The 25,362-nt window shown below is 46.9% G+C and overlaps 1 protein-coding gene across 1 annotated transcript in view; it reads right to left on the reverse strand.

Annotated features, from left to right (window-relative positions):
- The window catches only part of FA2H (fatty acid 2-hydroxylase), a 604,197-nt gene that overhangs the window by 20,653 nt on the left and 558,182 nt on the right, over window positions 1-25,362 (reverse strand). Inside the window, exon 5 of the mRNA XM_069217631.1 lies at window positions 5,587-5,759. Within this exon, the coding sequence (XP_069073732.1) occupies window positions 5,587-5,759 (173 nt within the window). The remainder of the gene's footprint in view (window positions 1-5,586; window positions 5,760-25,362) is intronic.

Raw genomic sequence — 25,362 nt, forward strand, 5'->3', positions numbered from 1 at the left:
TAAAAAAAAAAATTTGTGAAGAGATAGTTCATCCTCCTCTTAAAATCCTCTGTAGAAGCTGGACTAAAACCTGTATTGATTTAATGTAATATAGGGCGGATATTTATGTTTTTGCCATGACTGCTTTTGGCCCCCAGTTTGACCCTTGGTTCCACCTGGCCTGTTGCCCTTCCCTATGATCTTACTGGACTGAATTTAATGACCAGTTCTGCTTTCAGAAGTACCTACAATAAGGTACCATTCTCAAGGAATCTGAGTTGTGTGATGCCCAATCTACAAAGAAATGGCAATCTGTATCCCAGGGCCGGCTTTAGAGCTGGTGGCGCCCGGTTTCGCCTCCTTACCCATAACCACCTCCTCAGATTCCCTCACTACCACTGGGCAGAAATGCCCCATAACTCCAAACTCACATACATTTGGTTTTTTTTAAAGCACTGGTAAAGGCTGGCTTTCCTAATAAAAATGTATATCTATCCAAACAAACTCTTTTTCGCAAGGTGAGAAATAGGCAAAGAAAGACTGGGGAAAAACATAGGGGGTCATTTTGACCTTGGCGGACGGCGGAGGCCGTCCACCAAGGTACCGCCGCTGAATGACTGCACCGCGGTCAAAAGACCGCGGCGGCCATTCAGACATTTCCTCTGGGCCGGCGGGCGCTCTCCAAAAGAGCGCCCGCCGGCCCAGAGGAAATGCCCCTTCAACGAGGACGCCGGCTCAGAATTGAGCCGGCGTAGTTGCTAATGTGGAACAGGATGGCGGTAGGGGGTGTCAGAATCCCCATGGCTGAGGAGCACGCTCCGCAGCCATGGAGGATTCACAAGGGCAGTGGTAAACCGGCGGGAGACCGCCGGTTTACCCTTTCTGGCCGCGGCTGAACCGCCGCGGTCAGAATGCCCTCGGAGCACCGCCAGCCTGTTGGCGGTGCTCCCGTGGTCGGTGACCCTGGCGGTCACCGGCCGCCAGGGTCAGAATGACCCCCATAATGTCCTAACCTATATTATGCAGTTTGCATGCAGCTCTTTGATGACAGTTTGTAATAGTCGCTGTTTTGTTTTCGGGTTAGATCTTATGAGCTGTGGTAACTAAAGGATCTCTGTGACAAAAGCAGTAATCCACTCAGCTATCCACATAAAATATAGATCCGTGATCTGCACGGTATGTTTCAGGCATATTAACCCTCTGCACAACATTATGGTGAGACAAAACTGCCCCTAGACTAAACTCTAATCTCTCCCTAGCAGGACCATTAATCGCATTATTTATCGTGACATTTTCAAGGTAGATGCATAAGGAACTCTGCAGCAGGTGTTTTTAAATCGTAAGTTATTACTGAACATAACCCCCCTCCCCCTGAGGTCAGGACCCTCCACCAAAGGTCAGCGCTCAATGCGGCTGCACCGATTGCACCACCCCCAAAGATGACCCTGCTGTAGCCTACTTCTTTGGGATGGGCTGATAGTGCATTGAAACGCAGGTAGACCCAACCCGAGACGTGTGACCAGTCTCTCTCTCCCCCAAGAAACATCTCCTTGGCACTTTACTGACTGTGTCCTCCCCACCATTTGTGGAAAAGTCTGTAAAGATGTGCATTGTACTGATTAGTCAGAGCCTGATTTTTGTAGGTGTATATATTTTTATAGGCCCCGGCTTCCTGTCAGTGCTCCCAGTACTGTGTACGAAGTGACACTCCAGAGCCATTTCATTATATTCCCATTGCACTCAGATGAAGGTGCCCGACCAAGATGAGCACAACCTGCCTTGCTCTACTCACTAGTCTAGAACACCGGAGATGTTGCTGTTGTACCCCGCCCTGGAGGTTGAGCTGTTGGAGTGGCTAGTGAGAAGAACAGTTACTCGGACCACCACGTCAACGGACTAGGCCCAGATGAGTGAAGATCTGGGTAAACAGCACCTGAAATAAGTGACCTCAACTAGGGTGCGCAGCATCTTGCAGTCTGGCTGTATGTGACTGAACGGGGCACAGGAAATGCAGGTTGTGTTCAAGAACTGCATTTGTGATGATCCAGCACTGCCCTTGTAGCAAACTATGTGAGAACCTGCATTGATCCATTGCAAGCCTGAAAGGGGAATCCGTTTTCTTTAAGTTCCCACTCCTTATTTGCTAACTTAAATTAGTAGTTTGAGAAGGTTCCCATGTCTGGTTGATGTTCTGTTCATTTGAAATTTCTACAAAGGTGAGTACTATTGGTCATAGACTTGGGCTAGCATACATATTGGGTCTTCTGGGGATATGGAATGATACAGGGCTGTATCTCATGAACGATTGGTTGTGGTTGAAATTTTTAAATGACCAGGGCACCTGCTTGTCCTGCTAGCTCAAACTAGAAAATGAGGAGCTGGAATGTAAAGTCTCAACATCTTCGGAACTTGAGATTGTTCAAGAGTTCCTTAAATTGTTGCCTGGACCAGTGTGAAATGCCTCATCTAAGAGAAAATTAATTACACTGTAAGATATTTATGTTTCTTCATTCTGTGTGCTCTACCCACTTTAACTTGACATCTCCACTGTGCCCTAGTTCATGCTGTGGGAAGTGAGAAGGGCTTACATCAGCCTAACTAGATAAAGACTGAAAAGTGTGTGACTAGGATTTCCTTAATTCTGAGCTAGATATTGTGCATTTAATGACTTAGGGCAGGCTTCTCCAACATGTAGCTCGTGAGCTGCTGATAGCTCGCTAGCTACCTTCAAGTAATTACAGTGCTTAATTTAAGCCAGTGGTTGCCAGTGGGGATGCCACCGGCACTTATTCTTGGGGACCAGCACTTATTTTGCCACCTCATTAGGTTGAGCTCCAAAGCACTCTCGTGTAGTAATCTATCTGTGGGCTTTTAACCACGCCCACCGCACGCCCATCACTATCACTCATTCATGGGCTTGTCTTTCAAAAATCCTTTATCATCATTGGTAAATGTTTTATGTTTGTACCTACTTGGGGCGATTTTGTTACCACCTTGGCCATCGACCTTGTTATATGGATAATTGCACGTTTGCTGATACATTTGACTGCTTCTTTTTACTTTTGTGTCTCTCCTTCGCACTCACGGTGGCCGTAGCGCTTTTAAATGGCTTGCTTATGTCAACCGTTTTAATTTTAATTTTCAATTTTTGTGGCAAGAAAAGCCCAGTTGGGAATTTACAACGCTAATAGCTCTAACTCGAGCAAACGCGAGACCTATTGCATTGCATATGCTTGTTTTTTTACAGAGTGCAAGAGAGGGAAATTACACAGTTCGGAAAGATGGACGAAGAGAAGGGCAGCAAAACCATCACAAGAGAAGATAGCAGGAACCTGCAAGGTGAAATAACAGGAGAGGGAGTGTCCTGTAGTAGGTTAAATAGGTATGAGGTGGTTTTAAAACTACCAGCCTTGGTTTACCATGCGACAATGCATAATTACACTGGCTGTGAGGTTCTGAGCAGGATTTCAGGCACCAGCACTCATTCTATCACAAATTAAGCACCGAGTACCTCTCCTGTGTGCAGCCCAGTGAAGTAAATTAGAAGCTTTTGCTTGGTTGATTTAATATATGTATGCCAAAATTAAAAAGCATGTATTTGAAATGAAAATGTGTGTATTTTCAGAATTCATATGCTGATGTTTGGAGAAAAACCATTATATTTCTAAAAGATATTTAAAGTTGATATTTGAGTGATAAAAATCAAACAGTGTTATGGAGACTATTACTCATAGTATTAACTTGGTGCTAGATTCATTGCAGGAATGGCTGTTATCTATTACCCATGTAGAGGCATTCCACATTGACAAAGTATTTTTTACAATACTGCTGGCAACACTGCTTGAAGCATGGAGGTGGTCACTGCTGGTAATATTGCAAATGGTGGCCACTAATATAATCATGTCTGATGTAGTTATTACTACATGTCTAAGAATATTAGTGATCAGAAGGATTTTCATTGAACCTAAGTGGAGACTCCTGATTTAGGAACACATAAGTGTATGATCCGGGTGACCACTAAGGGGAATAGATGACTCATAGTGTTAACTTGTCACAACACTAATACAGCACAGATTTTACTGCTCTGGCGGTGATCTACAAGTTATGAACCAGAAGCTGGGTTGGAGTTAGCAGGCGCAGGATCACAAGAAGCTTTCACTGCTGGACCTGTATTCTGATATTTCTTTTGCTGGAGGAATTTGACAGGATAGTAGGGCAATAAACCAAACTGGATTTTGTAGTACCTTATGATGGAATCTTTGCAGTGCTCCTGAATGCACTTTACCTGTTCTCTGTGTAAAGCCACCTGCTGCCTATTGTGCACCTATAACCTTTGAGGGAAGCTTGCAAAGTTTCTGCATGTTTCGCACCTATCCTTGTGTGTGAGGGGTGCTCTCTGAGCTATATTGGTTGTGCACGAGTGTAAAGCTAGCTTCCCTTCTGGACATGCTGCACTTGTTCTAAGTGTGCGGAGATATAAACGTCTTCTACCTGAGCTGATTAGGTTGTTGAACCTGTGCTGAGTGAAGGGAGTCTGCATTGCTGCAGCACATGTTGCATCTGCTCTGCTTGCATCCTGAAGCCTGCAAGGTCACTGATTGCTGTGTATGGGAGGCATTCACTGCCTATGTGCCTGCAGCACTTGGTTTGTCGATAAATAATTACTCTATCGTAAGCTGTACTCTGTCTCCCCATCACCATATACCTGTATCAATCTATCCTCTATCCCCACTCTCTGACTTATCCCAAACCCATTCTACTAAAATGATATCCAAAATCACTCTGCCTAAGCTCTTACCTCCTCTACCACTCCTGGCTCACCCGAGCTTCAGTTTACTACTATGATCTCGCTAACAACCCTACTAAATTCTCCCTCACTTATCTCACCTTTGACTCATCCAAAACCCCTTCTACTACTATGATCTACCTAACCCCTTTCTACAGACTATTCCCTCCTCCATCTCTCCTTTACTCATCCCTAGCCTCATCCTATTACTATAAATCCCCTATTAACACTTCTGGATTCTTCCCTCCTCTATCCCTTTATTATTCTATTCAAACCTGCTAACAAACTCACATATCCTCTGCTGAAATCAACTCACACTAATACTAATACTGTACTCATATTTCCCTATACTAATCAACCATTAACCCTTTTGCATTCTGGAGTAGCGTGCTACTCTCTGAAAAGCACTTAGATGCCTCATCAGGGGTAGTAAGCGTTATATAAATCCAGTTACAGTACAATACAATACAAATAACAACATATTGTTATTGTGGTCTGATACTAGCAACTGTGACCTGCAGTGTCACCTTTGACAAGATGTATATTTAGTTGATGATGCTTGATTGATATTGCATGGTGAAGCTATTACTCAGTCCACGCATCTTTACTGTTCAGTATCCTACAGCAATCCCACCTCCTGTCCACTCAACAACTTTCCTCCCATATCGCACTTACCGTGTGTGACCTCCAAGCAGCATGTAAAGTAGGGAGATGGGTTAATGATGAGATAGAATGCAGAGTTTACCTGTTCTTCCACATCTTCACACCTCTATGGTCTCCCACTGCCCCTCGCTGGGCTCTGTGCCGCCTTTCAACCTTACCTTGTGGTGCAGTCCATGGAGCAGGAAGTGCAGGGTGATGAGGAGGTAGCTGCGGGCAGGAGCATTCATGTGAAAGACGAAGCGGTGAATGCAGTACTCTAGCAAGGACCAGAGAAACACTCCGAGCAGGAAGAGCAACAGGAAAAGCAGCTTGTGCACAGGTACTGAATGCTCTGTATATCAAAAAGAAAGAAGAGAGTGAATGAGCACAAATCAAGCAAGATCAAGCGAAAATGTGTTCTCTATTAGGGAGTGACAATATCTACCAAGAGAAGAGGTTAAAACCAATTTTATCATCCAAAGGTATTTGAGACTGATTACATCATTCAGAGTCTGTGGTGGAAATACAGCATTTGTTAATCAAAAAAAATCCCCGGACCTCATGTCATCAACTAAACAAAGAGAGAGAGACCATGGAGTTACACCATCAACTAATCAAATGGAGTGGCTAAGTACTGGCTAATAACATACAGATGATCAAAAAAGAATTATTAGGGTACAATTCCCAGTTGTTAGACACCTTACATGGCCATATTCGGAGTTACCAACAACCGGTTCTCTGGGACTCCTCTCCTGGTGACGAGCATGCTCCTTGGAACACAGAGGGTGGACCCCATCGACACAGACTGTCCTGAGGTCCTGCTGTCCCAATTTGGAGGAGGTAAGAGCTTGCCTTCCCTGAGAATGACAGTTCCCTTGTGCACCGCATCTTCTTCACCTCTTGAGGCCTCTGTGCACTATTTGCAAAATTCCTTCATGCACAGCCTGGCCCAGGCCGCCAGCACTCTATCCTGCGATGCTCAACTTGCTGAGTTGTTCTCCAGTGGTGTGGGACCTTCTTTTGTAGTCCTGCGCCAACCGCATTTTGCACCTCCTTGGCCCCTGTGTCCTGGGACTCCCGTGGGTGCTATCTTGTGTTCTGAGGGCTCCCTGAGGTGCTGAGAACCCCCTCTTCCTCCTCACGCAGAGTCGAGGCCCCCAGGTCCCTCCTTGGTCCAGATAGCGCCCTTTTGATGCAAAACGCAACTTTGCTGGAACCAATGCTTGTTGGAGGAATCCAGTGCCAAAACTCACCTACATCCAACTTCTCTCCGTGGGACACCCAGTGCATCACGCAGGAACCCACTGACATCTTCCTTGGGTGCATATCTGCAGTCTTCTTTTGCACTCTTTTCTGGGTTGGCAGGGGCTCCTGTCCTTCCTGAAACTTCTTTCGACTTCTGGACTTGGTCTCCTTCCTTTGCAGGTCTTCAAGTCCAGGAATCCACCATTTATTGTTTGCAGTCTTCCTTGGTTCTTGCAACAACTCTAATCACAATTTGTAGTGTGTCCTAAGGAAACTTGCATTACTTTACTCCTGCTTTTCTGGGCTCTGGGGTGGGGTAATGTACTTACCTTTACTGTAATTTTACTCTCCAAGTGATTCTGCACACACTACACTTGTCTAGGGGGGAATTTGTGATTCGCATTCCACTTTCTTAGTATATGGTTTGTGTTGCCCCTAGACCTGTTTTCTTCCATTGCATTGTTTGCACTATCGTGTGTCTAATTACTTACCTTATTTTGGTGCTTAGTGTATATATTGTGTATAATACTTACCTCCAGAAGGAGTATTGCCTCCAAGATATTTTTGGCCTTGAGTCACCCAAATAAACTACCTTTATTTTTGGTAACAGTGAGTATTGTCTTTACTTGTGTATAAGTACTGTGTAACTATAAGTGGTATTACAAGAACTTTGCATGTCTCCTAGCTCACCCTAAGCTGCCCTGCTAATAAGGGATAACTGGACCTGGTGTAAGGTGTAAGTACCCAAGGTACCCGCTACAAACCAGGCCAGCCTCCTACATTTGTGGTGCAGCGGTGGGATAAGTACTTGCAATTGCTTTACCACTTTGTTACTAGTGCTTTTCACAAGAAAAGCTTGCTCCAATACTTAGAGCATACATAATAAATGCCTAGAAGTAATTTCTAACTTTTCTAAAAAGTTCTTTTAACTCTGCAAAAGTTTTACAAAGTTTTTGAAACGTTTTCTTCTTTTCTCTAAAAAGTTAGCTCTGTTAGTCTACTAACTTTTTACTCACTTTCCTAAACTTTTTCTCTTTCAATGTGTTTTCTGTAGAAGCTACCCCTAGAGTTGTAAAAACTACCTATGAGAATTTACATTTTAAAAGTTTGAGGGGTCTCTGTATTGAAAGAAGTTTAGGGATTGGTAAGAACCCCAATAAGGAGTTCCTCTTAAATCTTCTCCTCCAAGATGACCAGGGACTCAGCACTGGTCCAGATCAGACAGAGGAGGGGGTGAAGGAAGATTCCAACCAGGCAGGCTCTGAGGAGCACACTGATAATCCTGGGGAGGGTCCTTCCACTGATCTTTCTGTTAACAGGCCCCCTACTATAACTAGGAGTGGGAGGGGTTCACACACTAGTAGGGCTCCCTTCACTCCTAGAGGCCAGTTCACAAGAGTGACTCCAGTTAGAGAAAGATCAGCCTCTGCACATTCCCATGTTACTTCCGTTTTAGACGTATCCCACAATTCTAACCCTGAGGACCAGTCCCTAGATAGGGAACTCAGAAAGCTGAGGTTAGAGGAGGCCAGACTGAGGCTACAGCAGCAACAGTTTGCCTTAGACAAGGAATCCCTGGCTGTGGAAAAGGAAAGGCAGGGTTTGGGGTTAGTTCCCCATGGTGGCAGCAGCAGTTTCAGAAATTCAAATGTTAGGGAACCTTCATTTGACTCTAGGAATCTGCATAAAGTTGTCCCTCCTTACAACGATGGAGATGACATATATAAATGGTTTGCTGCACTTGAGAGGGCCTGTAAAGTTTAGAGGGTCCCTCATGTTCAGTGGGCTGCTATCCTGTGGCTATCTTTCTCTGGCAGGGGGAGGGACAGACTCCTTATTGTCAGAGAGGATGGTGCAGATAACTATCACATTCTTATAAGTGCACTCTTAGACGGTCTGGGCTTAACCACTGAACAATACAGGATAAAGTTCAGAGAGACCAGAAAGGAGTCATCGCAGGATTGGACAGATTTTGTAGAATGTTCAGTGAAGGCCCTAGAAGGTTGGTTAAATGGTAGTAAGGTGATTGAGTATGAAAGTCTATATAACTTGAGTCTGAGAGGGCATGTATTGAATAATAGTGTGTCGGATTTGTTGCATCAGTATCTTGTGGACTCAGATCTGACCTCTCCCCAAGAATTGGGAAAGAAGGCAGACAAATGGGTCAGAACAAGGGTGAGCAGAAAAGCTTATACAGGGGGTAACAAAGACAACAAAAAGAAAAATGGTTAAAAATCTCAGGACAAGCATGGGGATAAAAGTAAGCACAATGATCCTTCTTCAGGTCCAAAACACGCCTCTGGGGATGGGGATAAAACGTCTTCATCTTCTTCTCACTCTTCACACAATCAGAAAAGGCCTTGGTGCTATAGTTGCAGAGGTGAAGGTAATTGGCCAGGGGATAAGTCCTGCCCAGGTAAAGCCCCTGAGCCTACCACCACTAATACATCAAACTCTAGTGCCCCTATCAGTAGTGGTAATAGTGGTGGGACTACTGGCAATAGTAAAACTCACGGTGTAGTTGGGTTCACTTTTGGGACCATAATAGAAGACAGTCCCAAGACAGTTTCTGTCACGCCTGGTGGCATGGGCCTTGCCACCTTGGCTGCTTGTCCTCTTAACATGGACAAGTACAGGCAGTCAATCTTAGTAAATGGTGTTGAGGCCCAGACCTACAGGGACACAGGTGCCAGTATCACTTTGGTGACTGGAAACTTGGTGTCACCTGCACAACACCTTCTTGGACAGAAGTACCAAGTTACTGATGTCAATAACTCCATTCAGTCTCTCCCCTTAGCTGTAGTTTAACTTAGTTGGGGTGGAGTTACTGGCCCTAAGCAGGTGGTGGAATCACCTAGCTTACCTGTAGGTTGTCTCCTGGGAAACGACATAGAGGCCTCAGGTTGGGCTGAGGTAGACTTTAGGACCCATGCATTGTGAAATGAAAAAGCAAAGGAGAGAAAGACGCCTACCACAGCTGGACTCCCAGAGGTAAAAGTACCTCTCTGTGGAACTACTAATCCAGATGTGCAAAATTGCACCATTTTACTAAATATGGAGCATCCCCCCAGCCCTCCCAGAGAAACTTTAGTGCAGCAGCCCTGCACTGCCTCTAAACACTTAGGACAGCAGCCCTGTCCTAGTGTGGAGCTTATAGGACAGCAGCCTGCCCTGCTCCAACTAAAGAGAAACAGCAACCCTGTTCTCTCTTACAGTCATATGGACAAAGTTTTTGCTCAGGTATGGCTTTATTGAGACAGCATCCCTGTTTAGCATTTACTGCATTTGACATAGGCCCAGTGGACCAATCCCACTGCCCAACTTTAAAACATACTAATAGGAACTCTGTAAATGTACACTCACACTGTTGGTTAGGTAAAAATCTCCAAACATGGTGGTTTACATCCCCACAGGAAAGTAATCATACAGTGGATGATAAAGGGAGTAACTGCTCTATTGCAGATCTACTCTCCACTTATCACCACTTAGACAATAAAGTCTCAACTGGCCAAGGTTAGCTTTATTGTCCTTTGTTTGGGGGGAGGGGAGATTATGTGAAAAAGTAGCCTCTTTCTAGCATGGTTACCCCCACTTTTGGCCTGCTTGTGAGTGTGTGTCAGTGTGTTTTTACTGTGTCACTGGGATCCTGCTAGCCAGAACCCCAGTGCTCATTGTGAAAACCCCATATGCCAGTGTGTTTTGCCTGTCTCACTGGGATCCTGTTAGCCAGGACCCCAGTGCTCATAGTTTGTGGCCTAATGTGTGTGCTGTCAGTGGTGCTTGACTGTGTCACTGAAGCTTTGCTTACCAGTGTAGGAAAGTACCATCTTGCCTGGCATGTTACCCCCATTTTCACTGTATGTATGTTTGTTTTTGCCCATGTGTCACTGGGATCCTGCCAGACAGGACCCCAGTGCTCATAATGTATGCCCTGTGTGTGTTCCCTGTGTGGTGCCTAACTGTATCACTGAGGCTCTGCTAACCAGAACCTCAGTGTTTATGCTCTCTCTGCTTTCTAAAATTGTCACTGCAGTCTAGTGACTAATTTTACCAATTCTCATTGGCACACTGGAACACCCATATAATTCCCTTGTATATGGTACCTAGGTGCCCAGGGTATTGGGGTTCCAGGAGATCCCTATGGGCTGCAGCATTTCTTTTGCCACCCACAGGGAGCTCAGACAATTCTTACACAGGACTGCCACTGCAGCCTGAGTGAAATAACATTCACGTTATTTCACAGCCATTTTTCACTGCAAGTAAGTAACTTATAAGTCATCTATATGTCTAACCCTCACTTGGTGAAGGTTAGGTGCCTAGTTACTTAGTGTGTGGGCACCCTGGCACTAGCCAAGGTGCCCCCACACTGTCCTGGGCAAATTCCCCGGACTTTGTGAGTGCGGGGACACCAATACTCGCGTGCACTACACATAGGTCACTACCTATGTGTAGCGTCACAATGGTACCTCCGAACATGGCCATGTAACATGTCTAGGGTCATGGAATTGTCATCCCAATACCATTCTGGTATTAGGGGGACAATTCCATGATCCCCCGGGTCTCTAGCACAGAAGCCGGGTACTGCCAAACTGCCTTTCAGGGGTTTCCACTGCAGCTGCTGCTGCTGCCAACCCCTCAGACAGGTTTCTGCCCCCCTGCGGTCTGGGCAGCCCAGTTCCAGGAAGGCAGATCAAAGGATTTCCTCTGAGAGAGGATGTTACACCCTTTCCCTTTGGAAATAGGTGTGAAGAGCTGGGGAGGAGTAGCCTCTCCCAGCCTCTGGAAATGCTTTGATGGGCACAGATGGTGCCCCTCTCTGCATAAGCCAGTCTACACCGGTTCAGGGATCCCCCAGCCCTGCTCTGGCGTGAAACTGGACAAAGGAAAGGGGAGTGACCACTCCCCTGACCAGTACCTCCCACAAGAGGTGCCCAGAGCTCCTCCAGTGTGTCCCAGACCTCTGCCATCTTGGATTCAGAGGTGTTGGGGCACAATGGACTGCTTTGAGTGGCCAGTGCCAGCAGGTGACGTCAGAGACCCCTCCTGATAGGTGCTTACCTCTTTCAGTAGCCAAGCATCCTTTCTTAGTAGCCAAACCTCCTTTTCTGGCTATTTAGGGTCTCTCCTCTGGGCTATTCCTCAGATAACGAATGCAAGAGCTCACCAGAGTTCCTCTGCACTTCCCTCTTCGACTTCTGCCAAGGATCGACCGCTGACTGCTCCAGGACGCCTGCAAAACCGCAACAAAGTAGCAAGACGACAACCAGCAACATTGTAGCACCTCATCCTGCCGGCTTTCTCGACTGTTTCCTGGTGGTGCATGCTCTGAGGGCTGTCTGCCTTCACCCTGGACTGGAAGGCAAGATTAAATCTCCCGTGGGTCGACAGAATCTTCCCCCTGCCAACGCAGGCACCAAACTAATGCATCACCGGTCCTCTGGGTCCCCTCTCATCCTGACGAGCGTGGTCCCCAGAACACAGGAGCTGGGTCCAAGTGTCTCCCACATTCCAGTGGCCCTTCTGTCCAAATTTGGTGGAGGTAAGTCCTTGCCTCCCCACGCCAGACAGCAAAACTGTGTACTGCGTGATTTGCAGCTGCTCCAGCTTCTGTGCCCTTTTCCAAGGATTCCTTTGTGCACAGCCTAGCCTGGGTCCCCAGCATTCCGTCCTGCATTGCCCAACTCGCTGAGTTGAAATCCAACGTCGTGGGACCCTCTTTTTGTGACTCTGAGTTTACAGATCTTCTAAGTGCCTGTTCCAGTACTTCTGTGGGTGCTGCCTGCTTCTGCAGGGGCTCTCTGACTTGCTGAGCACCCCTTCTGTCTCCTCCTCCAAAGTGCGACATCCTGGTCCTTCCTGGTCCCCAGCAGCACCCAAAATCCTCAACTGCAACTCTTGCAGCTAGCAAGGCTTGTTTGCAGTATTTCTGCCTGGAAACACTTCTGCCACCTCCAGCACGCCGCGGCACATCTTCCATCCAAAGGAGAAGTTTCTAGCTCTCTTCGTTGTTGCAGAATCTTAAGCTTCTTCCACCGAGACAGCCCTTTTGCACCTTCATCTGGGGTTTTGTGGGCTCCTGCCCCCCCTGGACACTTGCGTGACTCTTGGACTTGGTCCCCTTCCTTTACAGGTCCTCAGGTCCAGGAATCCGTCTTTAGTGTATTGCTGGTGCTTGTGGTTCTTGCAGAATCCCCTATCACGACTATTCTGTCTTTCTGGGGTAGTAGGGTAACTTTACTCCTACTTTTCAGGGTCTTGGGGTGGGGTATCCTGGACACTCTTACTGTTTTCTTACAGTCCCAGCGACCCTCCACAACCTCCCATAGGTCTGGGGTCCATTCGTGATTCGCATTCCACTTTTGGAGTACAGGGTTTGTGTTGCCCCTAGACCTATATTTACCTATTGCATCCTACAGGGAGTGCAGAATTATTAGGCAAATGAGTATTTTGACCACATTATCCTCTTTATGCATGTTGTCTTACTCCAAGCTGTATAGGCTCGAAAGCCTACTACCAATTAAGCATATTAGGTGATGTGCATCTCTGTAATGAGAAGGGGTGTGGTCTAATGACATCAACACCCTATATCAGGTGTGCATAATTATTAGGCAACTTCCTTTCCTTTGGCAAAATGGGTCAAAAGAAGGACTTGACAGGCTCAGAAAAGTCAAAAATAGTGAGATATCTTGCAGAGGGATGCAGCACTCTTAAAATTGCAAAGCTTCTGAAGCGTGATCATCGAACAATCAAGCGTTTCATTCAAAATAGTCAACAGGGTCGCAAGAAGCGTGTGGAAAAACCAAGGCGCAAAATAACTGCCCATGAACTGAGAAAAGTCAAGCGTGCAGCTGCCACGATGCCACTTGCCACCAGTTTGGCCATATTTCAGAGCTGCAACATCACTGGAGTGCCCAAAAGCATAAGGTGTGCAATACTCAGAGACATGGCCAAGGTAAGAAAGGCTGAAAGACGACCACCACTGAACAAGACACACAAGCTGAAACGTCAAGACTGGGCCAAGAAATATCTCAAGACTGATTTTTCTAAGGTTTTATGGACTGATGAAATGAGAGTGAGTCTTGATGGGCCAGATGGATGGGCCCGTGGCTGGATTGGTAAAGGGCAGAGAGCTCCAGTCCGACTCAGACACCAGCAAGGTGGAGGTGGAGTACTGGTTTGGGCTGGTATCATCAAATTGTGGGGCCTTTTCGGGTTGAGGATGGAGTCAAGCTCAACTCCCAGTCCTACTGCCAGTTCCTGGAAGACACCTTCTTCAAGCAGTGGTACAGGAAGAAGTCTGCATCCTTCAAGAAAAACATGATTTTCATGCAGGACAATGCTCCATCACACGCGTCCAAGTACTCCACAGCGTGGCTGGCAAGAAAGGGTACAAAAGAAGGAAATCTAATGACATGGCCTCCTTGTTCACCTGATCTGAACCCCATTGAGAACCTGTGGTCCATCATCAAATGTGAGATTTACAAGGAGGGAAAACAGTACACCTCTCTGAACAGTGTCTGGGAGGCTGTGGTTGCTGCTGCACGCAATGTTGATGGTGAACAGATCAAAACACTGACAGAATCCATGGATGGCAGGCTTTTGAGTGTCCTTGCAAAGAAAGGTGGCTATATTGGTCACTGATTTGTTTTTGTTTTGTTTTTGAATGTCAGAAATGTATATTTGTGAATGTTGAGATGTTATATTGGTTTCACTGGTAATAATAAATAATTGAAATGGGTATATATTTTTTTTTTGTTAAGTTGCCTAATAATTATGCACAGTAATAGTCACCTGCACACACAGATATCCCCCTAACATAGCTAAAACTAAAAACAAACTAAAAACTACTTCCAAAAATATTCAGCTTTGATATTAATGAGTTTTTTGGGTTCATTGAGAACATGGTTGTTGTTCAATAATAAAATTAATCCTCAAAAATACAACTTGCCTAATAATTCTGCACTCCCTGTATTGTGATTCTACATGGTTTGCGCTACTTTTCTTACTGTTACTTACCTGGTTTGTGTACATATAATTTGTGTATATTACTTACCTCCTGAGTGAGGGTATCCTCTGAGATACTTTTGGCATATTGTCACTAAAATAAAGTACCTTTATTTTTAGTAACTCTGGCCCTCATTCTAAGTCTGGCGGGCGGTGGAGGCCGCCCGCCAGACTTCCCCCCTCCAAAGTACCGCTCCGCGGTCCAGAGACCGCGGAGGGTATTCCAAGTTTTCCCCTGGACTGGCGGGCGGCCGCCAAAAGGCCGCCCGCCAGCCCAGGGGAAAACGACCTTCCCACCATGAAGCCGGCTCGTAATCGAGCCGGCGGTGTGGGAAGGTGCGACGGGTGCTACTGCACCCGTCGCGTATTTCACTGTCTGCTATGCAGACAGTGAAATACTAGCGGGGCCCTCTTACGGGGGCCCCTGCAGTGCCCATGCCATTGGCATGGGCACTGCAGGGGCCCCCAGGGGCCCCACGACAATCCTTACCGCCATCCTGTTCCTGGCGGGCGAGCCGCCAGGAACAGGATGGCGGTAAGGATTGTCAGAATCCCCTCGGCGGCGCAGCGAGCTGCGCCGCCTTGGAGGATTCTTAGGGGCAGTGGAAAACCGGCGGGAGACCGCCGGTTTTCCCTTTCTGACCGCGGCCAAAGCGCCGCGGTCAGAATGCCCAAGGGAGCACCGCCGGCCTGTCGGCGGTGCTCCCGCCCCCGTTGGCCCTGGCGGTTCTCTACCGCCAGGGTCATAATGAGGCCCTCTGTGTATTGTGTTTTCTTATGATATTGTGCTATATGATATAAGTGGTATAGCAGGAGCTTTGCATGTCTCTTAGTTCAGCCTAAGCTGCTTTGCAATAGCTACCTTCTATCAGCCTAAGCTGCTAGAAACACCTCTATTCTACTGATAAGGGATAACTGGACCTGGCACAGGTTGTAAGTACCACAAGGTACCCACTATAAGCAAGGCCAGCCTCCTTCATTGGTGGTGCAGCGGTGGGATAAGTACTTGTAACTGCTTTACCACTTTGTCATTTGGTGCTTTTCATAAGAAAATGATACACCAAATAGTTCAGTATATGTACATTGAACCAAAACAGTTTACTTTTCTATTCTAAAACGTTTTGCTAAGTTTCTGAAAAGTTCGGAAAACTTTTAAAAGTTTTCCAAAAGTTTGAAAAGGTTTTTTCTCTGTGCTTTCTAAAGTTCTAAAACTTTTTCTCTCTCTGTCTTAACCCTTTTTTTATCATGTCTGCAGTAGAGGCTACTTCCAAAGTTGTTCAGGCAACTTATAAAAGTTTAAACTACAAGGGTTTGAGGGGTCTCTGCCTGGATAGAGGTTTAAGCATAGGTAAGAATCCAACAAAAGAGTTTCTCTTTAATCTGCTCTTACAGGATGACCAGAACCATTCCGGCCCATCTCAGGAAAGGGTAGAAAAAGGGGAGGCTTCCCAGCCAGACTCAGATGAGTTCCCTGAAGATGCTGGGGAGGGTTCTTAAAAAGTCCTGCCCCCTAGCAGGGCACCTAGTGACACTGGTAGTGTTAGAGGGTCACACATTAGTAGGGCATCGTTCACTCCTAGAGGCCAGGTTACTAGGGTCCAGCCAGGAAGGGACATGTCTCTCTCTGCATTTTCCCAAATCTCCTCGGTGTCCAAACATTCCCAAGCCTCCAACTTAATGGAAAGGGAACTCAGAAAGCTGAGGTTGGAAGAGACCAGACTGAAGCTTAAACATCAGCAGCTGGCCTTAGACATGGAATCCCTAGACATAGATTGGGAAAGACAGAGATTGGGGTTAGTTCCCCATGGTGGCAGCAGCAGTATTTCAGATAGTAATCCTGTTAGAGGGCAAGATTCCAGAAACCTGCATAAGATAGTACCCCCTTACAAAGAGGGGGATGACATTAATAAGTGGTTTGCTGCACTTGAGAGGGCCTGTATGGTACAGTTGGTCCCTCAAAGGCAGTGGGCTGTTATCTTGTGGCTATCTTTCACTGGAAAGGGTAGGGATAGGCTCCTTACTGTCAGGGAAAGTGATGCCAATAACTACAAAGTTTTGAAGGATGCACTCTTGGATGGATTTGGCTTAACCACTGAACAATACAGGATTAAGTTCAGAGACACCAGAAAAGAGTCCTCTCAAGACTGGACAGATTTTGTTGACTGTTCAGTGAAGGCCTTGGAGGGTTGGTTGCATGGCAGTAAAGTATCTGACTATGAAAGCCTGTATAATCTGATCCTGAGAGAGCATATTCTTAACAATTGTGTGTCTGATTTGTTACACCAGTACCTGGTAGACTCAGATCTGACCTCTCCCCAAGAATTGGGAAAGAAGGCAGACAAATGGGTCAGAACAAGGGTGAACAGAAAAGTTCATACAGGGGTGACAAGGATGGCTAGAAGGATGGTAAGTCTTCTGACAAGGGTGGAGACAAAAGTAAATAGCCTGAGTCTTCACCAGGCCCACAAAAATCCTCTGGGGGTGGTGGGTCCAAATCCTCTTCAAACAATCAGAAAAAGCCTTGGTGTTATTTATGTAAAGTAAAAGGCCATTGGGCAAGTGATTCCACTTGTCCAAAGAAAAACACCATATCTCCCACCACCACAACCCCAACTGCAGCCTCTAGTGCCCCTAGTAATAGGGGTGGTGGTGGGAAGTCTACTACTAATAGCCAATCCAAGGGTGTACCTGGACTCACTATTGGCATTGTAGTTGGGGTTGGTCTTGTTAGGGAGACCACAGAGGCTGTTTTAGTCTCTAATGGTGGCATTGATTTTGCCACCTTGGTTGCTTGTCCCCTTAATATAGGTAAGTACAAGCAACTACCCCTAATCAACAGCGTTGAGGTTGAGGCCTACAGGGAGACAGGAGCCAGTGTAACTATGGTGATAGAAAAACTGGTCCACCCTGATCAACACCTACTTGGTCAGCAGTACCAAGTGACTGATGCTCATAACAACACTCTTAGCCACTTGATGGCTGTTGTGAATCTCAACTGGGGGGGTTACTGGTCCAAAGAAAGTTATGGTAGCCACTGAATTACCTGTAGATTGCTTACTGGGCAACGATTTGGAAACATCAGCTTGGGCAGAAGTGGAGTTGGACGCTCATGCAGCAATGCTGGGCATTCCTGGGCATATTTCTGCTTTGACAAGGGCTCAGGCCAAGAAGCAAAAAGGACAGGGAAACTTGGATCCTGTAAAAATGGACCAAGTGCTCCCAAAAACTAGGGGTAGAAAGGGTAAATCCCAACCCACTATCCCTCCCTCTACAGATGATTCTCCTTTTGAGGAAGAGGAATCCTCCCCTGTGCAGAACCTACACCAGAGGAGCTGGCAGCAGACACGGCTGACCTTTTGGGTGCAGGGGGCCTGCCAGGGAAGAGCTGAGTGTGGCACAGCAAACCTGTCCCACATTAGAGGGTTTGAGACAGCAAGCTGTCAAACATCAGAATGGGGATGTCAGTGATAGCCATAGGGTGTAATGGGAAGACAACCTCTTGTACACAGAGTCAAGGGACCCTAAACCTGGAGCTGCCAGGAGATTGGTCATTCCCTTGCAGTACAGAGAGTTTCTTCTCACCCTGGCTCATGACATTCCTTTGGCTGGGCATTTGGGCCAGAAGAAAACTTGGGAAAGACTTGTCCCCTTGTTTCACTGGCCTCATATGTCAGAGGACACAAAAGAGTTTTGTCGCTCTTGTGTGACCTGCCAGGCCAGTGGCAAGACTGGTGGCACTCCAAAGGCCCCTCTAATTCCACTTCCAGTGGTTGGGGTGCCCTTTGAAAGGGTAGGGCATGACATAGTTGGCCCCCTTGACCCTCCAACAGCTTCAGGCAATAGATTTATCTTGTTAGTAGTGGACCATGCCACTAGATATCCTGAAGCCATCCCCTTAAGGACCACTACAGCTCCTGCAATGGCAAAGGCCCTCCTGGGAATCTTTTCCAGGGTGGGTTTTCCTAAGGAAGTGGTGTCAGACAGAGGTAGCAACTTCCTGTCTGCATACCTAAAAGCAATGTGGAAAGAGTGTGGTGTGACTTACAAGTTCACAACTCCTTACCATCCACAAACAAATGGTCTGGTTGAGAGGTGTAATAAAACTCTTAAAGGTATGATAATGGGACTCCCTGAAAACCTCAGAAGGAGATGGGATGTCCTGTTACCTTGCCTCCTTTTTGCTTACAGGGAGGTACCCCAAAAAGGAGTGGGCTTCAGTCCCTTTGAACTCCTTTTTGGGCACCCTGTAAGAGGTCCACTTGCTCTTGTGAAGGAGGGTTGGGAACAACCTTTAAGAGCTCCTAAACAGGACATAGTGGACTATGTACTTGGCCTAAGATCCAGAATGGCTGAGTATATGAAACAGGCCAGTAAAAACCTTCAGGCCAGCCAGGAGCTACAAAAGCAATGGCATGACCTGAAGGCTGTCCTGACTCAGTACCACCCAGGACAGAAGGTGTGGGTATTGGAGCCTGTGGCCCCAAGAGCACTCCAGGACAAATGGAGTGGACCCCATCTAATTGTTGAAAAGAAGGGCGAGGTTACCTATTTGGTAGACCTAGGCACTGCCAGGAGTCCCCTTAGGGTGATTCATGGCAGTCGCCTAAAACCCTACTATGACAGGGCTGATCTCACCCTGCTCATGGCAACAGATGAGGGACAGGGAGAAAAGAGTGACCCTCTCCCTGATCTCTTCTCCACCACTGAAGCTGATGGCTTAGTGGAGGGAGTAGTCTTAGCAGATTGTCTTACTTCAGAACAGAAAGACAACTGTATCAATCTCTTATGTCAGTTTTCAGACCTCTTTTCACTTGTACCAGGTACAACATCCTGGTGTGAACATACAATTGATACTGGAGACAGGCTGCCTGTCAAAACTAAAATGTATAGGCAGCCTGACCATGTCAGGGACTGCATTAAACAAGAGGTGCAGAACATGTTGGACTTAGGGGTGATTGAGCCTTCAGAAAGCCCCTGGGCTAGCCTAGTTGTGCTTGTACCAAAACCTCACACCAAAGATGGAAAGGGGGAGATGAGGTTTTGTGTAGATTACAGAGGGCTCAATCAGGTAACCAAGGCAGATGCTCACCCTATACCCAGGGCAGATGAGCTCATAGATACACTGGCTTCTGCCAAGTATCTAAGCACTTTTGATCTAACTGCAGGGTAATGGCAGATTAGACTATCAGAAAATGCTAAACCCAAGACTGCAGTTTCTACCAGTGGAGGGCACTACCAATTCACAGTAATGCCCTTTGGTTTGACAAATGCACCTGCCACTTTTCAGAGGTTGGTGAACACAGTCCTGCAAGGGTTAGAAGCTTTCAGTGCAGCATATCTAGATGATATTGCTGTCTTTAGCTCAACCTGGGATGATCACCTGGTCCACCTATGGAAAGGTTTGGAGGCCCTGCAAAAGGCAGGCCTCACTATCAATGCCTCAAAGTGCCAGATAGGGCAGGGGGAAGTGGTTTATCTGGGCAACCTGGTTGGTGGAGAACAGATTGCACCACTACAGGGGAAAATCCAAACTACCATGGATTGGGTTCCCCCTACAACTCAAACCCAGGTGAGAGCCTTTTTAGGCCTCACATGGTACTATAGGAGATTCATAAAGAATTATGGCTCCATAGCAGCCCCCTTTAATGATCTCACTAGCAAGAAAATGCCCAAGAAGGTATTGTGGACAGCAAGCTGTCAGAAAGCTTTTGAGGAGCTCAAACAGGCCATGTGCTCTGCACCTGTCCTATAAAGCCCTTGTTACTCCAAGAAATTCATTGTACAAACTGATGCATCTGAATTAGGGGTTGGGGCAGTACCATCACAACTGAATTCTGAGGGCCAGGATCAACCTATTGCTTTTATCAGCAGAAGGTTGACCCCTAGAGAAAAGCGTTGGTCTGCCATAGAGAGGGAGGCCTTTGCTGTGGTCTGGGCACTGAAAAAGTTGAGACCATACCTGTTTGGTACTCACTTTATTGTTCAGACAGACCACACACCTCTACTTTGCCTAAAACAAATGAAAGGTGAAAACCCTAAATTGTTGAGGTGGTCCATATCCCTACAGGGAATGGACTATACAGTGGAACATAGACCTGGGAGTACCCACTCCAGATATTTACACTTAGACAATAAAGACTAATCTGGGCAAGGTTAGCCTTATTGTCCTTCGTTTGGGGGGGGGGTTGTGTAGGAAAGTACCATCTTGCCTGGCATGTTACCCCCATTTTCACTGTATGTATGTTTGTGTTTGCCCATGTGTCACTGGGATCCTGCCAGGCAGGACCCCAGTGCTCATAATGTATACCCTGAATGTGTTCCCTGTGTGGTGCCTAACTGTATCACTGAGGGTCTGCTAACCAGAACCTCATTGTTTATGCTCTCTCTGCTTTTAAATTTGTCACTATAGGCTAGTGACTTCATTTACCAATTTCAATTGGCACACTGCCCCCCCCCCCCTTATAAGTCCCTAGTATATGATACCTAGGTACCCAGGGCATTGGGGTTCGAGGAGATCCTCATGGGCTGCAGCATTTCTTTTGCCACCCATAAGGAGCTCAGACAAACCCTTCCACAGGCCTGCCATTGCAGCCTGCGTTAAATAGTGCACACACTATTTCACAGCCATTTTCACTGCACTTAAGTAACTTATAAGTCACCTATATGTCTAACCTTCACTTGCTGAAGGTAAGGTGCAAAGTTACTAAGTGTGAGGGTGCCCTTGCACTAGCAAAGGTGCCCCCACATAGTTCAGGGCCATTTCCCGGGACTTTGTGAGGGCGGGGACGTTATTACACGCGTGGACTACATAGGTCAATACCTATATGTAGCTTCACAATGGTAACTCTGCGTATGGCCATGTAAGGTGTCTAAGATCATAGATTTGTCCCCCCATTCCAAATCTGGTACTGGGGAACCAATTCTATGCATCCTGGGGGCTCCACTATGGACCCCCAGTAGTGCCAAACCAGCTCTCTGAGGCTTGCAATGCAGCTACAGCTGCTGCCACCTCACAGACAGGGTTCTGCCTTCCTGGGGTCTGAGCAGCTCAGTCCCAGGAAGGCAGAACAAAGAATTTCCTTTGGGAGCAGGGTGTTACACCCTCTCCCTTTGGAAATAGGTGTGACAGGTTGGTGGGGGTAGCCTCCCCCAGCCTCTGGAAATGCTTTGAAGGGCACAGATGGTGCCCTCCTCGCATAAGGCAGTTGACACAGGTTCAGGGACCCCCAGTCCCTGCTCTGGTGTGAAACTGGACAAAGGAAAGGGGAGTGACCACTCCCCTGTCCATCACCACCACAGGGGTGGTGCCCAGAGCTCCTCCAGTGTGTCCCAGACTTCAGCCATCTTGCTTTGCAAGGTGTGGGGACACTCTGGAGGCCTCTGAGTGGCCAGTGCAAGAAAGTGATGTCAGAGACCCCTCCTGATAGGTCCTTACCTGATAAGGTAGCCAATCGCCCTCTCAGGGCTATTGAGGGTCTCTCCTGTGGGTTTCCCTTCAGCTTCTACTTGTAGGTTTCCAGCAGGAATCCTCTGCGACTACTGCTTCATCCTCTGACCTCGGATCAACTGCAGACTTTTTCAGGAACAGCTGTAACAACAACAAAGTATCCAGAAGGGCTACTTTTCTTCTGTAACTTCAGCTCCAGACAGCAACTGCAACAGTTTCCACGGTGTGCACGCTTTGGGGACTCCATGTCTTCACCCTGCACTAGAAGGACTGAAGCAATCTCCATTGAAGTGACAGAGTCACTTCCCTGCTCACGCAGGCACCTTCTAAGTTGACGACCGGTTCTCTTGGACTCCTCACCTGGTGACGGGTATGCTCCTTAGAACACAGAGGGTGGACCCCATCGACACAGACTGTCCTGGGGTCCTGCTGTCTCAATTTGGGGGAGGTAAGACCTTGCTTTCCCCGAGAACAACAATACCCCTATGCACTAAGTTTTCTTCACCTCATAAGGCCTCTGTGCACTATTTGCAAAATTCCTTCATGCACAGCCTGGCCCAGGCCCCCAGCACTCTATCCTGTGATGCTCAACTCGCTGAGTTGTTCTCCAGCGGCGTGAGTCCTTCCTTTGTAGTGCTGCACCAACCGCATTTTGCACCTCCTTTTTCCCAGTGTCCTGGGACTTCCGTGGGTGCTATTTGGTGTTCTGAGGGCTCTCTAAAGTGCTGAAAGCCCCTTATTCCTCTTCATGCAGAGTTGAGGCCCCCAGGTCCCTCCTGGGTCCAGATAGCTCCATTTTGATGCAAAATGCGACTTTGCCGGACCCAGGGCTTGTAGAACGAATCCAGCGCCAAATCTCACCTGCATCCAACTTCTCTCCGTGGGACACCCAGTGCATCATGCAGGAACCTGCTGACATCTTCCTTAGGTGCATTTCTGCAGTCTTTGTCCAACCGGGGACTCTTCTTTTGCACCCTCTGCTGGGTTGGCGGGGGCTCCTGTCCTTCCTGGAACTTCTTTCGACTTCTGGACTTGGTCACCTTCCTTTTCAGGTCTTTAGGTCCAGGAATCCACCATTTGTTGTTTGCAGTCGTGCTTGGTTCTTGCAATAACTCTAATCACAACTTGTAGTGTGTCCTAAGGAAAGTTGCAGTACTTTACTCCTGCTTTTCTGGGCTCTGGGTTGGCCTAAGCTGCGCTGCTATAGCTACCTCTATCAGCCTAAGCTGCTAGAACACTACTACATTTCCCTAATAAGGGATAACTGGACATGGGGTAAGGTGTAAGTACCCAAGGTACCCACTACAAACCAGCCCAGCCTCCTACAACTGGTGTACGAATCAGACACACAACTATTCAATATATGCTCTCTCAAAATCAGGTTATATAGACCCTCATAGTTAGACACTTTGCTGCCATGTAACCAACCTTCTAAAGCTTTGACGGAACAGTCCACAAAGTCAACCCAATCTTGTGAAGATTATTTCTTTGATTCCCTGAACCTGATTCTGTATTGCTCAGTGGTGAGCCCAAAACCATCAATTAGTGCATTTTTCAGAATGTTATAATTGTCTAAGTCCTGCTGCCTAATAGTGAAGAGTGTGCCTCTCCCTTTATCAGAGAAGGACAACCAAAGAATAGCAGCCCACTGCCTATGAGGGACCCCCTGAACGTTACAGGCCCTGTCAAGTGCAGCAAACCACTTTTGGATTTCATCCCCCACCTTGTATGGGGAAACAATTTCATGTAAGTTTCTTGAGTTAATGGTGTCCTCCCTGACCCCATAACTTCTGAAACTACTATTGTTGCTGCAGCCATGAAGCACTAACCCCAACCCTTGTCTTTCCCTTTCCACAGCTAAGGCTTACCTATCTAGGGCCAACTGTTGCTGTTGCAGCCTCAGTCTAGCGTCTTCCAACCTCAACTTTCTTGAGTTCCCTGTCTAGGAAGTTATTCTCCGGATTGGATATGTGGGAAGCTTCTGAGACTGAAGTGACATGGGAATGAGCAGAGGCAGATCTTTCCCTGGCTTGTGTAACCCTAGTAACCTGGCCTCTAGGTGTGAAGGGAGCTCTACTTGTATGTGACCCACTGCCAGCTACACTAGATGGCTTACCAGGAGGAAGATTTTGTGAAGGACCCTCCCCTGCGTCCTCAGGGCCCTCTCAAGATTCTGGTGAGTGCTTAATTTGTGCTTGTTGTTTCTGGTGCTGAGCACCGGCACTTATGTTTGAGGGCTGGGGCTTATTCTTCTGCCTCAAGCTTTCGCTGCAAGCAAAAGACACACATGGGAAAGACGGAGGAAGGGAAAACCGAAAAAGCATCACAAAGAGAGAAAGCAGAAAGCTGCTAGAGTGAGTTGAAGAGGCAGGGAGTTTGCTTTAAATGGATTGAAGAGGCCTGAGATGGCTTCAGGATTATGCCGCCTCAGTATTTCGTGTTCCACACTTAATTGCTGCAGCTGCATGTTTAAGAGGAGGGCTTTGGCCACCGGCACGTTTTTATTTACAAATTAAGCACTGATTGTGGTGGGTTAGAATCCCCCTCTCTCTCCTCTATCTTGTTACCAGATTGCTCCTGGTCATCCTGGAGAAGGAGATTTAAAAGGAAATTATTGTTATTGTTCTTCCCACTCCCTAGGCTTCTTTCTAAGCAAAGCCCCCTCAAACGTTTAAAATTTAGGTTCTCATAAGTAGTTTTGACAACCCTAGTGGTGGCCTCAGAGGAAGACATAGTGATAGAAAGTTAGAGTAAAGTGAAAGGAAAGAAAATACCTACTTTATCTAACTTTTAGAATTTTAGAATGCAAGTGAAAATACTAGGTATACGTTTTGTATAGCTCCAAGTACAGAGTACACTTTCCTGTGGAAAGCACCAGTGACAGCGTGATAAGGCAATTGCAAGTACTTATCCCACCGCTGCACCACCAATATAGGAGGGTGGCCTGGTTTGGAGTGGGTACCAAGGGTACCTACACCTTATAACAGGTCCAGTTATCCCTTATTAGTGAAATGTAGTCAGCGTCTAGAAGCCAGACTGCCTAGAGGTGGCTGTAGGCAGAGCAGCCAAGGCTGAACTAGGAGACATGCAAAGCTCTTGCAATACCACTGTAGTCACACAATACTCACACAACAGAAAGACAATACTCTGTGTTACAAAAATAAAGGTACTTTATTTTAGTGACACAATGCCAAAAATACTTTGGAGACTATACTCCCTTAGGAGGTAAGTAAATTACACAATGTATACACTAGTAACC

Source organism: Pleurodeles waltl, chromosome 12 (assembly GCF_031143425.1).
Source record: "Pleurodeles waltl isolate 20211129_DDA chromosome 12, aPleWal1.hap1.20221129, whole genome shotgun sequence".
In the NCBI taxonomy this organism is placed as follows: Eukaryota; Metazoa; Chordata; class Amphibia; order Caudata; family Salamandridae; genus Pleurodeles; species Pleurodeles waltl.